Consider the following 13,990-nt stretch of genomic DNA (forward strand, 5'->3'; position numbering starts at 1 on the left):
GTGAGAAGCCTGGCTCCTGCCATTTAGTAACGGCTCACTTCCATTATATGTGTAAAATGGTTGCAGAATTATTAACACATATCCCTAGGGGAAAAGCTTTAGCAACTAAAGTGCTTATGTACAGTTCCTTTTGCCTTTGGTCTTACAGTCAGTATTCATTCCCAAAGTTTCTTAGGTTAGCACCTTATTCCCTACCCCCTCAGTGAGATCATTTTGTATATTTCTCATACCCTTAGATTCTTCTGTCATGTTCTGCCTATGCTTCTCATCCTTAACTTTTCCTTAGATTTTGTTTCATCTTCAAATCGATCTTCTATAATAAATTTCCAAAAAGAACACAGGTACCACCTCAAGTTCTAGAAAAGGGTTGGCAGAATTCCCAAGGAAGAGGGCAGCATGAGAGGTAGTGCCTGACTTCCTAAATCATGTAAGCTTGTTTAAAAATCACTGTTTAAGGGGCGCCTGGATAGCTCAGTGGGTTAAGCATCTGCCTTCGGCCCAGGTCATGATCCCAGAGTCCTGGGATCAAGCCCAACATCAGGCTCACTCTGCCCCCACACCCTGCTTGTGTGTTCGCTCTCTCTCTCAAATAAATAAATAAAATATTTAAAAAGAAAAATCACTGTTCGTGTACATTTGATGTCTAATCCCTAGAAAATTCTAGATTCTTTTTGGAACAAAAAAGTTGTTGTAAGAAACTCACATTCACCAAAAAGAAGCTTCTTTTTTTACTTTGGGTTAAGTGCTCCAAGGGAAATTCTGAAGATTAGGATGGCTTCTCCAGAGAGCAAATCAAATGTTTGTCAAATCTGTTCAATGACCTCCCCAGATATTTCACATTCTGTGACACTTCAGATCAGTCACCTGTTTCTACAGTTCTGTCTCCATGTTCTTATAATCCTTGAGTAAAACAAGGATTGCTCTCTCCCTTAAAATCTTTCAAGTTGAGTCTTAGTTTTGTGTTTATTTTAATAAACAAATATGATTGGAGTGTGCTGGTGCACTCATTAGATAGTTTTTAAAAAAAATCTCCTACTACACCCCAGAGGACTGTGATACGGCTACTGACTTCATAGGAAATTAGGCCCAAGTACATCCTTTCCACAGTCATTAGACTACTGCATGCAATAACCAGAGACTGCTATAAATGGAAAGAATGCTGTGAGATCTAAATATTCAACTGGAAATTCATTTTAAATTTGACTGCCATTGGACATAGTTTATGTGCTGCTAAACTCTTTTCCAAGGAGTTTATTTTCTGACAAATTCGTAGGATCTTATAGGTTCTTCATCCCAAGACTCAACATCATTTATCTCTTTATTCCTTCATTCTATCAATTGTGCACTCGACCCCTCATGCTTAATGAGTAGCTAGGGTGAGCCACACATGGTAGAAATGAAGAATTTTAGATCAAATAAGAAATTTTCCACCCACAAAAATTTTCAATCTAAGAGGGAAAGGAAAATGTAACTAGGTAAATGCAAAGAGTGTATGCCAATGCTAGGAACAGGTCACAGTGAAAGACCATGAACTGTAGCTTCTCCTAGAGAGTAGTCCTCTCGAAATACTCTTCTATACGTGGTTCCTATTTGTGGCTCCACATTGCCAGTGCCAGGTCTGGAGGCACAGTCCATAAAGCCGTGCTATTATTCCATAGGGAATACAAAATACGGGGCATTAAAAACGCTCTGTTCTCAAGCCTGCACTCTGCAGCACGTACCTGGATATATTCCGTAAGAGAATTGAAAATCTGCTTCGTGACTGCCAGAGCTTTGGAAAAATTGTGCTGTCCAGATTCGTCAATGATGTCCTTCCCTGAATAATACCAGTAGAAATCACTGATTGACTCCTAAGAACAAACAAGGAGAGTTAAGTGTTTCTTAAACTTCCAGTCAGTGAAGCTAAAAACCCAAGGTTCAGAAAGAGTACAGGAGAAACCCACATTTCTATGACCTCCTCCTTAGTACAGAAACCTAGGAAGAAGCACAGAGATACCTAATCCCTAGCATCTCTGAAGAGCATATACTCCTCTAAAAAAGACCAGATAGGAGAGAGGATGGTGTTCAGCAGCACACGGGTGACCACGAGGCAGGAAAACTCACTCACAATGAAAAATGTACATTAAAGGTAATCATAATTATCATCCAACTAACTGGCACAAGAGCAGGGACATAAGAGCTAACACTGGGAAGTGCCAGAGGTTATTCTGACCCACGGCCCTGTAGGACATCTCTCCATCTTTGCAACCATCCTATGAGACAGGTGCTACCCATTCTATAGATGAGAATGTCAGAACACAGGGAGGTTAAAGAGATTGCTCTAGTAAGTGGCAGAACCAGGAGGAAGACTTAGCAGAGAGGAGAGAGAATCCTTTTTTTAAAATGTTTGTGTAGATTTTCCTGTCATTATTAGGATTTCATTCAAACAGTTAAACAGAGTGACTTCTCAGGCACTAAGAACTTGTACACTCATCCTATTCCCACTATCTCCTGTACCTCTCTTTTCTAGTGAAAATCTGTTTCCATTCACGTATTGTGGCTCTCGGGCACTGTGGTGAGGTTTTCACTGGCAAAACTGAGGTAACTGGCATTTCATCCAAGATGATTGGATACTTAACCACTCCCCCTATTTCAGTTTTCAAATACAGGTTTTTAGGTATTTGACTTCTCATAAGTGTGTGGACATAGGATATAACACTGTTCTTATTGGGGCTGGCCCAGACCCTGGGCCTTCCCTGATCCTATGCAATAGTCTTTAGCTTCTGGAAATGTGCGTGAGCCATGCCACCGTCCAAGGCCCACTGACCTGCAGACGCAAGAGGTAGTCCACGGTACTGATGATGACGTTTATGGTGGTGGTATTGCCCATCTGAGTCCGCAGGAAGTTCTGAAAGTCTAAGAACACCAGGGCTGTGTTAGGGCCTCTCTCGTCATGCTGAGGACGCTGGGCAAGCACTCTTGGCTAAACTCAGAAGAGACATGCTGTGTAAAAAGCCTTACAAGATCACCCCGTTTGTGTCCTGGTGGGTCCTGCAGGACAGGGTCCTTCCCTAAGCCCTCCCATCCTTGTGAGGCCAGAAAGAGGACTTAACAAGCCCCAGGGACTTGACGGAGAGGGGTGGGTGTTTAGAGTCACCTTCTGAAGATTCTGGAAGCCACTCAGTCTGGGTGGCGCTAAACAACACCAGCCCTTAAGCTCAAGTCATTTTTCCAATGAGGGTTTTTTTTTTTTTTTAATTTTATTGAGGAATGGATTAACTGTTGTCCTTGAGTCAGCAGCTGGTTGTATGAAATGTGGCATCCTGAGCTGAATCATAATTTGGCACCTGAATGTTGTTTTCCTTTGACAAATCAATCTGTTCTACTTACCACTGTTATGTCCTTCACAAAGTAACTGCAGGAACCGAAAGAGATCACGAGTAAACTCGTCATTCTGGAGTACTTTTTCACCTTGAAAACAGAATACTGGTGAGCATTTGTTTGGCTTCTCAACCCAGACCACTTTGCAAGGCAAATAGCCGCAAAAGTGACAAAGGGCCTGCATCAGAACAGTTCAGAAAGGGAACTTTAAATGAAGGGGGGAAAACCCCAGTAACCTGGAACTGAGGCTACAGAACACAATGACCAACCAAGCCAATGAACTGAGCCCCGGAATGCGTTTGTCAGGAAAACAGCTAGGCTGCTCGCAGTAATGGCTCACAGTCCAGAACCCATGCTTTACGGATGGAAAATGCTTCTTTAATTAAGCATCAGAATACTGAGTTAAGCTTCACATGCAACTACCAAGCCTAAAAAATGTGTCTACACCGCAGCAATTAAATAAGGTCCCTCAGGACTCACATGCATGGTAGACAACTGGGGCCAGACTCTCAGACTTACCACGCTCACGCACAATGACTGGTGAAAAGAGAAAAACAGAAGGCAAAGTAAGAAAAACCATAAACACCATGATAAACTGTGTTTAGTTAAGGCTGGCTCTGTGATCACATCCAGCCTTTATCAAAGCTACCAATGGGAAGAGTTTGCTGAAATTGGGCAAGTCCTTGCAGATTAAGAAGCACTGAGCAGGGGCTCTAACCAGAAATAGTTAATTATGGTAACCAGGAAGAGAACAGCCTCCACATTTATTAGTTACTTACGTGTTCCTTCCTCAGTAACCATACCCAGGCCTTCTGCTTTATTCTGCCTTTCAAACGCATTCAAATCAAGGACACTTGTAAGAGACGAGAGAAAACAAGGTTCAGGGCTATGCACACTGGGAAAATGGATTTCTAATGTCAGTGCCTTTATTGACTAAGAATATCTTGTCCTTGGGTTATCATAAATGGTCTAACACAGTGCCGTGTGGCTCAAAGCCTAGCAGTTCCCTGGGTTTGCGTCAAGAGTGTTGCCCAAGGATGCCTATAAGCTCTCAGGCATGCCCTGAGAGGGGTCAGAAGAACTTACAATGACTGCCCTTGTTTGTCCAGATTGAGTTCTTTCTTATGCATGAAGATTTAGAAAGGTTTCCCAAATAAAGAAGGAATAATCTGTTTCTGCGATTTCCCTAAAGAAAGTCTACTTTAAACTGCACAAATTAATGCTCCCCTCCCACATTTACCTCTTTTCTCCCTGAATCATAAGAACTGTGGTTTTAGGGCTTGGGAGGAATGCTCACGGACAGTGCTTCGGAGTTCAGAGTTCAAAGGGCCACACCCTTTTAGAATTCTTGTGTCATTCAAAAGCCAACAGTAGCAGAGGTTAAGCTTTCTGGGGGTAGTGGTGTCCCTGAACCTGTAACAAGCTAGCCTTTTTTTTTTTTTTTGGTCTCCACTTTCTGTGAACTTCCCAATCACAGCCACCCCCAAATCCTACCTAGTGCAACCACAGAGTTTGATAAGGAGGACAACGTGTAACCATATTATTTCCAACTGGGGCTCATTCTGTTTCTCTAACAGATTCTCCTTCCCCAATCTGAAAGGCTTTAATAGACCCTAACATGGGTTATGTCTCACAAAAACACAGCTGCTAAGGCAGCTTATGGCCGAATCCATGAAGATTCTGTAAAACTTTGCCTTCCCGGTACCACCAGGCAAAGGAAATGACCATTGGATTGGAAAGATGTCAGGGAAAAAAAAACCACATCATTTCTTTACCCCTTTTAGGGAGCCACATATCTTCTGCAAGTTAGATGAATTTTAAAGAGAAAACAGTGAAAATTCCTATTGCCATATAGTTGGTTTTTCCCAGACTCTGGTGTAGAAAAGTTCTTCTCAATAACACAAAACCATCTTTCTATTTTAGCTTTGTTGTTAAGGGAAGAGAGCAGGGAAGTAGGATCTTTGGACAAAGAGGAGCAGTTCTGATTCAGGAGAGTATCTGGGGGAACAGATATTTCTGATCCTTACTCCATTCCAAAACACCCATTTCAAATGTTTTAATTTCTCTAATGTTTTGGTATTTTACCAATATGTATTATTTTTATAATTAACAAAAATCATGAAATATCTTAAAACTTCTGTTAGTACTCACTTGGCCTCTAAAGGCATGTCACCTGTCCCTCTAAGCCATAATTACAAATGAGTTTAATAATATGAAGTATTAGATACTACTAAGAGAACACTTAGAAATTTAATTGAGAATTTTGTGGGCAACATGGAACTGAATTGCCTTGAGTTTTGTCATTCTGAGTCCACACGTACTATCTCACCTTCAGTGAAGTCAGGCCTGGCAATATTACATTTTCTTTTCTTGAGAGAGGTAATAAACGAGTTGGTTGTTGGCGCGGGAAAAAAAATGGAGCTCAGAAAAAGGGATTGTACTGCAGCTCAAATATGTTCCCTCTCACCCCAGGGTACATAAAATATTTATTCCATCAAACAAGGTTAGCAAAATTATGAAGTCCACCAAAGGGAAGTATGTCCATCTTGCAAATTTTTAAGTGGAAAATGTAATAACTCTATTTTTAAGAATATTAATTAGAGGCAAATTAGCTAGATAATTATAACTCTGATTTCTTTTAGAACGAGTTACAGACTATTCAAAATACATATGAATCTTAGAGAGTAAGCTGATGCTTAGAAAGACTGCTAGCTTGTTTCCAAAATGAGTAGGCATGATAACCTTAAACAACTTTTGGCTCTGCATCATTCATCCATCAGGGGGTCAGCCATGAGAGGAGGTTACATATGTGGTAATAAAAGTAGAAGTTCAATGCTTTGTTTTTTAGGCTATGGCAAAATGTTCCCATGTTAGAATGGACCTCTGCTGAAATGCCTGTGTCAAAATATGTACCCACCAAATACTTAATCAGGCTCAAAGAACTGTTAAGGATGAAGATGAACAGAGGGCCTAATGGGCCTAACGAAAACATAGCCTTGAGTAATACTGAGGCATTCCTCCACTTTTCCATTCTTTCCTGGTTTGGCTTTTATGAGCATATGTGTTAGGAGAAACACTCAGGTCTGAGGAAAATGACATACCAAAGAAAAGGAGGTAAAGGTGATCGATCAAAAAACCAAACTAGGTGTGTGTTTGTGTGTGTGTTTGTGTGTCTGTCTAATGGAGATTACATTTCCCCTTCTGTATGCTATTTGAATATAAGCCTGAAGCTGGAGGAACAATACCGACCTTCTTAGCTTTCTAAAGCAGGTTAAGTCCTTCCTCGACAATTCCATGATAAGCTAGTTTATTTTGTGGTCCCACTCCTACCCCATTCCTTTTCCTTCTGAACAGAAAAAAATGCTATAGGTGGTTTTCCCATATTTACCTGCAAGACTGCATAAGACCAGAAAGGCTTTGAAAGAATCCAGCATCCTTTTTCTCCTTTAGGTAATCTAGCATTTTCTACAAGGGAGACATATTTCAAAAGGAAAAGTGATGTAAATTACACCACAAGTACTGACCCTCCCAACTAGAATGGAGAAATGTCAAGTCCCAGTCACATGACGTCATGTCTAGGGTGGTGGTTTGTAAAGTTGGGTAAGCATTAGAACCACCAGTGGCTTTCCACCTTCCATGTGCCTGAGCCCCACCCACCCTCTTCCTATGGAACCAGAATCTCTTCAGGTCGACATTTTATTTTGTAAAGGTCCACTGGTACTTCTGCTCAGGGCAGTACAGTAGATCATTGACATTCATAGATTTACTCTTTGAAGCCTCTCCCACTTGGGAATAAGCACCAAGACTGTGATCTAGTAAAACGTTCCTGGAGTATCATCTGAAAAACTCATGAGCTGAGTCTGATGCATTGGAGCAAAGGAGCTTAGCCAGGAAAAAGCCTAGTTGAGAGCTCAGTATCTTACAATCAGACTTTGTTTTCTCTGTTCTCTGTTACTGGGAATGCAGGAACTTATGATGTCTGACATCATAAAAATATTTTTTAAAAAAATGTCCTGCAAGAAAATCAACTGATGGGGTGGTGATGGAAGAGAACAGAAGGTGAAGGGTGTTTCAGAAAATGGTAGTTCTTTCATGACAAATTTGTTTGGGATGCATTAAAGGCTGAGGCAGATTATATGTAATAGTGGTAGCTAGGAATTTGGAGGTTCTCACGAGCCCTGTGCTATAACCCTCACAAATACCACGAGTCTTTCAAATGTCAGTTTCCTGTGCATACAAAGGCTTTCAGCCGGAGCCTGCAGTGCCCTGGGGAAACCAGAATATTCCTGGCTCCTGCAGCCAGCTTTAACTCAGACACTGCTGCCTGGATTCCCTGTGCCTGGAGCTCCACGCTAGGCTTCCGCGTGTTGCCTCAGTGAAGCGTGTTGCCTCAGTGAATGCCTGCAGGCAGGGCCATTTTGCTGCATTATTAAGTACTACGCCCTCCATCCCAGAACAGAGCCTGCCCTCAGTGCAGAGTCAGCAATCCCAATGTGGAGAAGGAATGAATGAACAAATGAACCAATGAAAAGGAAACAGGTGTCTGGGGCTATGAACTCCACTTAACTGGTTGGGCTCCTTGCTCACGGTATGACAGCTAACACAATCGGTTAAAGTACAAACCTAAGGCTTAGTAAATGTCCTCTAGAGCCTCTCTATGCAAAAAATCATCCAATCATGAAAAAAACCTGGATGTTTTTTGCTTAGAACCCCAGCTAAACCCTCTCTGTTGAGTACACATTTGTCTATAAACTCCCGGGTCTGTCTTTTCCTGTGTTCCCGGCAACTCTGATGTAATTGGCCACTAAGGACAAACACCAGCAGGGGTGCTTCTGGGGGGTCCCCCGGCTCAGCAGAGCCAATACTCTTCCCCAGAGCATGACAGTTGTCCAGTGGGTATACCCCAAGACGTCTGCACGACCCAGTGGGAGCCCCCCGTACCTGCTGCACGCCGGCGTTGCCCCCATTCAGAATGGCGATGCCCAGCTTCAGAGTCTCAACCACCATGGGGCTCATCTCACCTGCCATGGTGAAGATTCGATTGAATCACCAAAAAAACGGAGGGTAAATCACATCTACAGGGCTTTATCCGGACTCTTTAATAATGATTTCATCTCACAGCATGCTGTCTCTGTGGGAGCGATGGGGGCCTAGCCACAAAGTCATGGAATCACCTTTGCTGGCACTTATCATCTGAAGGACCATCTCTGCAGCTCCCCGCTCATGCAGCCGTGCTTGTTGGTAGAGGGTTTTCTGCTTTTCCATCTCTTTCTCCTGGGAAAAAAAACAAAAACAAAGCAGGGAAAAACTTGTTTATCCTTGGGCCATTTGCCATGCAAACGTAAACCAAGAGAATCTGTACTTGCACACATAATTTTGGATAAGGAAATCTTCTGAATTTGATTTCCAGACACTATGTCAGCTTTCCAAAACTGTCCATCCACAAACCACTCATAGTTTGATGATGACTTTCCTACTTTTTGTACTGGTAGGAAACATAGCCCATTCTCCTGTAATACTCTCATTCTAGGAAGTGACCCCAGATTAAAATGGGTTTGTTTTCCATGTTTCATCACACAGGGAAGGCTGCTGAGGGCTCAGCTGAAGCCTATCTGCCCAAATGTAGAAAACACCCATTTATCTAGAATACTCAGATCCCCATTAACAGAGACTCTTCTAGATATGGAACACTACAATGCCAAGGCCTTCCAGAACTGTAACTTTATTAATTTGATCTTACTGTTACACACTTTGTCTATGAAGAGAGTTATCAGTAAATTAATATGGTTTTATCTTGGGAAATTCCATGTCCCACACTGCCTCAAAATCAAAATTGCGACTAATGACATTTACAGAATAAGGATGCAAAACCATCTCAGTGTTTCTGTTGCTTTGAGTTTACATTTTTTGGATCTTTGAATTTGTCCTTCTCTGTCCCCTGTTACTACCATATTTGGGGAGGAGTGCAAAATTTCCCAGAAGACCCAACCTGTGAGGGGGGTTTGCTCCAGAAGACTGACAAGAGAACTGTGGCTAATGGGTGTGCCTTGTGCGCACAGACTCTTGTTTTTGCCACCAGATACATGCGGTGGGTAAGGCACATGGTTCATGTCAGCACCCATCTCTGAGGGCCTGCCAGTTGGCTTTGGCTTTGGCCAATCTTCATAAAAACTTACTTCGAATGTTTTCTCCTTGTCTTCCTCTTCTTCTTCGTCCTCCCCACTCTGACAACTCTGGATTCCACGGAGCAGAGAAAGGAGGAGACAAATGAAAGTGAGTCTAACAGACGAGACTGTTCTACAGAGCAAGGGCATGGGATGAGATGTAATTCATAGGCACCTCAGGATCTCAGCACTTGTGAAAACCAAGAACATTTTGACCACTGTGGGGCAACATTCTACTCAAAATGTCTTTTTTGTAGTTACCAAGGGGTTCCAAAAGGAGAAGTGGGAACCCTGAGCTCATACAGTCAATGGCGACCCATCCAGTTTAACCACAGAATACATGTACATGAAGCTGGGAATGCCCTTTCTACACAAAAGCCAGGGCCTTGGCAAGAAGTCAAGTCCACAAATCCCTCTTTCTGTCAGACGGGGTGTGGTGGGGGGGGTTGCCTGTTTGAGAAGGAGCAGTTCTCTTACTACTCAGCATCCTGGTGGCCGCTATCCCCCTCCATGACATAGGAATAATATAACTCGCCTTTGCCAGAGCACTAGGCTCTCATTCCAGGTTTTAAAGCCTATTTCCAAATGTACTGAATTTCCTTCACCTACAGGTATGTTGGAACTTTTGGGTGTGTGCTCAACGTTGACTGGAAAGGTAAGAATAGTCTGTATGCCTGAACTCCCCATAGCGGGCCTGGAGCCGCCATGTGTACAACATGCTGGCATCCACCATTTCTGCAAAGCTTCAAAGTTTCCTTATGAGGACAGTGGAATAGTTTACTAATGTCACCCCTGTAGTACATGAACTGTGCAGTGCCTGGAGCCCAGGTCATGACCGAGTCCTACACCCCGCTGTTCAAAATGACAGTTTCCCTGTGTCCACAGATGTAAAAGGGAAGACAGAAAGGCTGAGACAAGGGGCAGAAACGCAGGTTTACCTTGGCCATCATGCTGGAATAGGACGTGTACAAAGGGTCATCTTCCAGTTTGCTGGAAAGAATGGAGGAAATATTTAGCAGGCTACATTTTGGACCCAGCAGAAAAGACTAAGAGCCACAGAGATCTTACATTATAGATACCAGTGAATTAATCAGAAAAACCCTCCTCTCACCCAGATTCTTAGAAACTACTCTGAAAATGTGAAAAAGCACTGGCTGATGGAATTCAGGTTGGAAGACAACCGTTCCATGCTAATCTTCAGCCTCCACATCTGGCATTACGACGAGAGGGCTGTGGCTCATAAGTTTGCCTAGATGTTTCTTGATGGCCAATAGGGCAGCAAGGAGGGCCGCTCAAATCTGTCATCCCCTTTCTGGGCACTGCCCGCTGTGAGACGAAGGTGTGGGGCTGGCAGCACCGTGCCTGGGAGAAGCAGGGAGTTCTGGTGGTGCTGACCTCCTCTCCGTGAGAGCATTGCGGCTAAAATGGAGAATGATCTGATGAAGTGGGTCTGGTTGCTTTTCCATCTCCTCCTCCTCCTCCTCTTCCACCTTGGGGGATTTCTACACAAACCAATACAGACAGGTTTTAGGCATGGATCTCAGCATGCGCCACATAAATGCATGCGAACAAAGAGACGGCAAAGCGCAAAGCACAGAGTGCGTCCGATAAAAGCACGAAGAGAAACCACTATGTCATATGTTTATTTCAGGACAAGAGGCCCCAAGGATGCAAGGTTTGGGACAAAATATGTATATATATGTATAATATATATTTCAGCCAATCAAAGAAACAGCAATTTTAGGTTCAAACGAGATGAAAGGAAAAGCAAAAGCCTGACCACAGGGGAGGAGCCCTCTGTCAGCAGAACTCTCATGCAAGCCCTGGGCACCCGAATTCAGGAGGGAAGCTCTGGAGAGTCCCCTGAGAGGCTGGACCTCTCAGTTAACATCTGAAATTTCTCTTGGAGAGCTGGGCTGGAAATAGGGTGGGACAAGGGTTATTAAGCACTGAGGCCATTTGGGGTCTGATACTATCCTAGACTCAAGCCAGTTCACCATTTCTTTCCTAACTTCACTGCTGATTCTAAAAATCTTATTGCTTCAGAGATATCCCAGCATGGAGCTGCAAGCCTCGCAGTTACTCCCCTCATTAAGTCTTTTCTCAACCTCCTTTTACAGAAAAGGAAATCGCGTCGGACGCAGGGGTAAAAGTGAGTTTCTAGCAACAGCACAGCCTGCAGGGTGTACCACATTCAGTAAACTGGTGAGAACTACACAGGCTGCGTGAATGACTGAGAAGTGGAGGGCCAAAGTGATGCTCGTTGTCAACCTCACACTCATCAAGGAACTGGGAAAACCGAGGAACTATCATTCTCACTGATGGGACTCTAGGAAAAGGACAAAGGGCATGAAGACAAATGGGAGAAAAATGGGAGAGAAAGGATTAAATGCAAAAAAAAAAAAAAAAAGAGGGAGAAGGAAAAGAAAGAGAGGGTGTTAGGGAAGGAGAAAGAAACAGAAGAAAGACCGAGTATGAGACACACAGAGTGAGATTAACAGAAAGAGTAAGGGATAAGAGAAAAAATAAATGGGAGAAATAAGGATTTAAAAAAAAAGAACCATGGGTTGGCCAAAGGAGAGAAAAGTTTATTTTCTGTCTGTACCATGACGAGGTTTTGTGGTGCTTCTGCAATAAGTTTTGTCCCCTTGCATGTTGCTTTAAGTCATTCTGGGGGCATGAAGTCTGTTAGCGACAGGGCACGACACATTTTCTGTAGGGCTCGCATAGAGAAACACAAGGTGCAGGAAGGGGCTTCAGATGTGCCTTCCCTAAAGCAGAGCTGCTGACCGGAAATGCAGAGCCTGGGTTAGGGCGGGGTGGCCTCCTGCAACCGATGGTGCTCAAAACTTAACTTAGCATGAACTTCCCATCGCATGGCTGTGCATCCCAAGAAATATTAGTTGTTAATAATGATGAGGAGGATGGTAACAGTTCTAGCACCTCCAAGCAAAATTCATCCTCTGGCTCTTATGACCCTTAGCAGGGCCTTCTCTGAGTGTTTATACAGTTAGTTCTTTTCAAATTGATATGCCCGATTCTTTGTGAATGTTTAACTGTTAGAACACACACGCAAATACAGAGGTCAGATCCATTCACACCCATACTGCTTCCAGCTGGGTCAGTACTTACAGCCAAATCCTGTACTAGTTTCTCTTCAAAGGAATACTCCTCTGTTTCTATCCAAAATCTCTGATAGCCATGGAGGAAGAGGTTAATGGAGCGGTGCCTGAGCAGAAGGGTTGAGAGTGAGGTCAAGAGGGATCCGTGGGACACCTTGTTTTAGTCTGGGTGTTAACAGTTAGTAAGCAGGACAGACTTTTGTACAATTCTTTCCTCTGATTGGTCAGGGTAGCCAGCGGTACACCAGAAGCATTTGTTTTGAAGAAACCAGAACCCTCTAGCATGGCACTTCGCGAATGTCTAGAACACCTTCTGAATGAATTAACAATGGTTAGTGGGAGACCAGGTGGTAACTATAATCCTACCCTGGCCACAATGGGTCTTTATCACATTTGTACTCTAAAGAGAAAGAATTCATTGGGCCAAGAAATGGTCCTGAAGGATTTGCTTAATATGGCAAGGTGGTTATCGCTTTTGGCAGATAACCTGCCCAGGTCATCACATCTAAGTCATGCTGATGGTGAGTGGTTTGGTCTCAGATCTACTGAAAGCAACAAAGCTTGAGTCCTTTATAGGGTCTCCAAGGAACTACACCTCCAAGGCTCTCCAGCATTTACTTAGGAAGGCAAGACTTAGGTGAGCTGCTCTGACATCCTAACTTCGGTGTGCCTCATGGATTCCGGGGGGTGGCCCCCATACCTGGAAACACTGAAGAAGCAGCAAGAGCCACTCACCCTCTATAAGCCAGGACTAACTCCTGGGAATGTTGCACTGAACAGCAGTTAGCTGATTACCAAATGTGAGGATACTGGGGAGGAGGGAAGGAAAGAAAAGTAAGATGCAGGTCAACACCAAAGTCGTCCAAGCCCTGGCCATGTTTTCTGGCAGAACACAACCTTGCCATCTTTCTTCAAATTCTGACCAATCAGAGCTCTTTTTAAAAAATTGTACAAATTTGGGTTTTTATGATAGTGTTAAATCATGATCAAGAAAGGAGGAGTGTGCAGAAAATGAGCAGGTCTCTCCACAGGTTACATTACCATTAAAATGGGTATAAGCCTGTCATACTGAGTTTTTTCATTAACCTTTTCCAGCCAAACCCGTTGAAAGGTGCTCAGGAAGAAATTGTTAATTTTGTGTCTGGAGAAAAGCACACAGGTTGTCTTTTAAAAACTAACATCAGAGAAACAGTTTGCACATAATAAAATAAATCCCTTTAGCCCTTTAATATGGAGGACTCCATGCAGTTTAGATCATGACAAGATGGAGAAGGGAGTGATCATCATCATCAGTCTTAGTTTTTATTATGGTTGTTAGAAAAATCTGCCCAAGCTCCTCCATGC

General features: G+C 43.2%; 1 protein-coding gene across 1 annotated transcript in view; it reads right to left on the reverse strand.

The window, feature by feature from the left end:
* Positions 1-13,990, reverse strand: part of RYR3 (ryanodine receptor 3) — a 355,591-nt gene that overhangs the window by 30,588 nt on the left and 311,013 nt on the right. The window contains 12 exon segments of the mRNA XM_059372112.1: positions 1,722-1,850; positions 2,807-2,895; positions 3,370-3,450; positions 3,880-3,897; positions 4,140-4,213; positions 6,749-6,825; positions 8,302-8,381; positions 8,535-8,634; positions 9,537-9,593; positions 10,463-10,514; positions 10,920-11,026; positions 12,657-12,753. Of these exon segments, the coding sequence (XP_059228095.1) occupies positions 1,722-1,850; positions 2,807-2,895; positions 3,370-3,450; positions 3,880-3,897; positions 4,140-4,213; positions 6,749-6,825; positions 8,302-8,381; positions 8,535-8,634; positions 9,537-9,593; positions 10,463-10,514; positions 10,920-11,026; positions 12,657-12,753 (961 nt within the window).

The sequence above is a fragment of the Mustela nigripes genome, chromosome 13, assembly GCF_022355385.1.
Source record: "Mustela nigripes isolate SB6536 chromosome 13, MUSNIG.SB6536, whole genome shotgun sequence".
Classification (NCBI taxonomy): Eukaryota; Metazoa; Chordata; class Mammalia; order Carnivora; family Mustelidae; genus Mustela; species Mustela nigripes.